This window comes from Atta cephalotes (assembly GCF_000143395.1).
Source record: "Atta cephalotes unplaced genomic scaffold scaffold00032, whole genome shotgun sequence".
Taxonomy (NCBI): domain Eukaryota; kingdom Metazoa; phylum Arthropoda; class Insecta; order Hymenoptera; family Formicidae; genus Atta; species Atta cephalotes.
The window spans coordinates 1,414,651-1,415,795 of NW_012130096.1; the positions used below are offsets into that span (position 1 = coordinate 1,414,651).

General features: G+C 24.1%; 1 protein-coding gene across 1 annotated transcript in view; it reads right to left on the reverse strand.

The window, feature by feature from the left end:
• Positions 1-828: 828 nt before the first annotated feature.
• The window catches only part of LOC105621107, a 2,827-nt gene continuing 2,510 nt past the window's right edge, over positions 829-1,145 (reverse strand). Inside the window, exon 4 of the mRNA XM_012202579.1 lies at positions 829-961. Coding sequence (XP_012057969.1) covers positions 829-961 — 133 coding nt within the window. The remainder of the gene's footprint in view (positions 962-1,145) is intronic.

A 1,145-nucleotide genomic window follows, 5' to 3' on the forward strand; every position in this document is an offset into this window, starting at 1 on the left:
AATAAAATTATTAATAAAATACGTTTTATATAATATAGATTATATAATATAGATTATATTTATTTTATCAATATAGATTATATTTATAAAAGATAATTTGATTTTTATGATCTTATTACGATCGTTTATCAGAATTATTCTTCTCTTTGATAAATAGTTCCAACCAAATATTACTTTTCTATACAGCGCTTTCACAGAATTCGTCATGATGCTGTCTATTCAACTGAATCTGTCAAAAAATGATAAATATATAAAAAGAGTATTTAGATAATTAATTTTGTAAAATATTTTAATTGTACACATTTCATTAGATTATTAATTATTATTCTTTTCAGAGCCGTTGCAAGTAAGAGTGTAAATTGTACGCACAAAGGTACTTTAATAAGGAAGGACCAAATTAAATTTTAAATATTCATTCTGTATTCCTTATAATCAATTGCGTGTGATCGCTTCTGACAGATTTAACTTCTTTCAAAACGTGTATTATATATCAATTTAGAAAAACTGCAAAAATCATATACAAAATCGGAAAGTTGTTTAATTCTTGGCGCTACTAAAATCTTTCAGTACGTATAGTGCTACATCAAGTAATTTTAACAACACTTCTCTTAGTCGCATTAAATTGATTAGAAAATTTTTCTATCATCGTGTATCTTTTTCCATATGATACAAAATGTGAGAAGTGAAAAATTTTTTTTAACTTCAATGAAAAAGAATTTATATTTATGGGTTAGACAAAAAGTTACATAATTAAGCTTTACGTGATATAAACTTGGGTAATGTAAACAAAGTGAATAATTACCAACATTATTGTTTTAATTTCTTTTCCTAATTTCTTCTCCTCCGTTTGGATGGTGGTGTCGAAATCGAAGGATTCTTTGTCGCAGTGTTTCGTATTTTACTTTGTTTTGTCACTCTTATTCTTATAATCTCATTATCCCTCAAAGTGCTCGGTCCAGGACTGTATTTACATATTCATAAAAAAAGAAATTATTATGTTTTATTATAAACAACAGAAAATGTTATGGAAGTATTTAGTATTTTAATTAGAAGTATGCATTTTCACTCAGTTATCAAAATTGTCATTTTTTAAGATTTTTATATATACATATATATATATATATATATATATATATATATATATA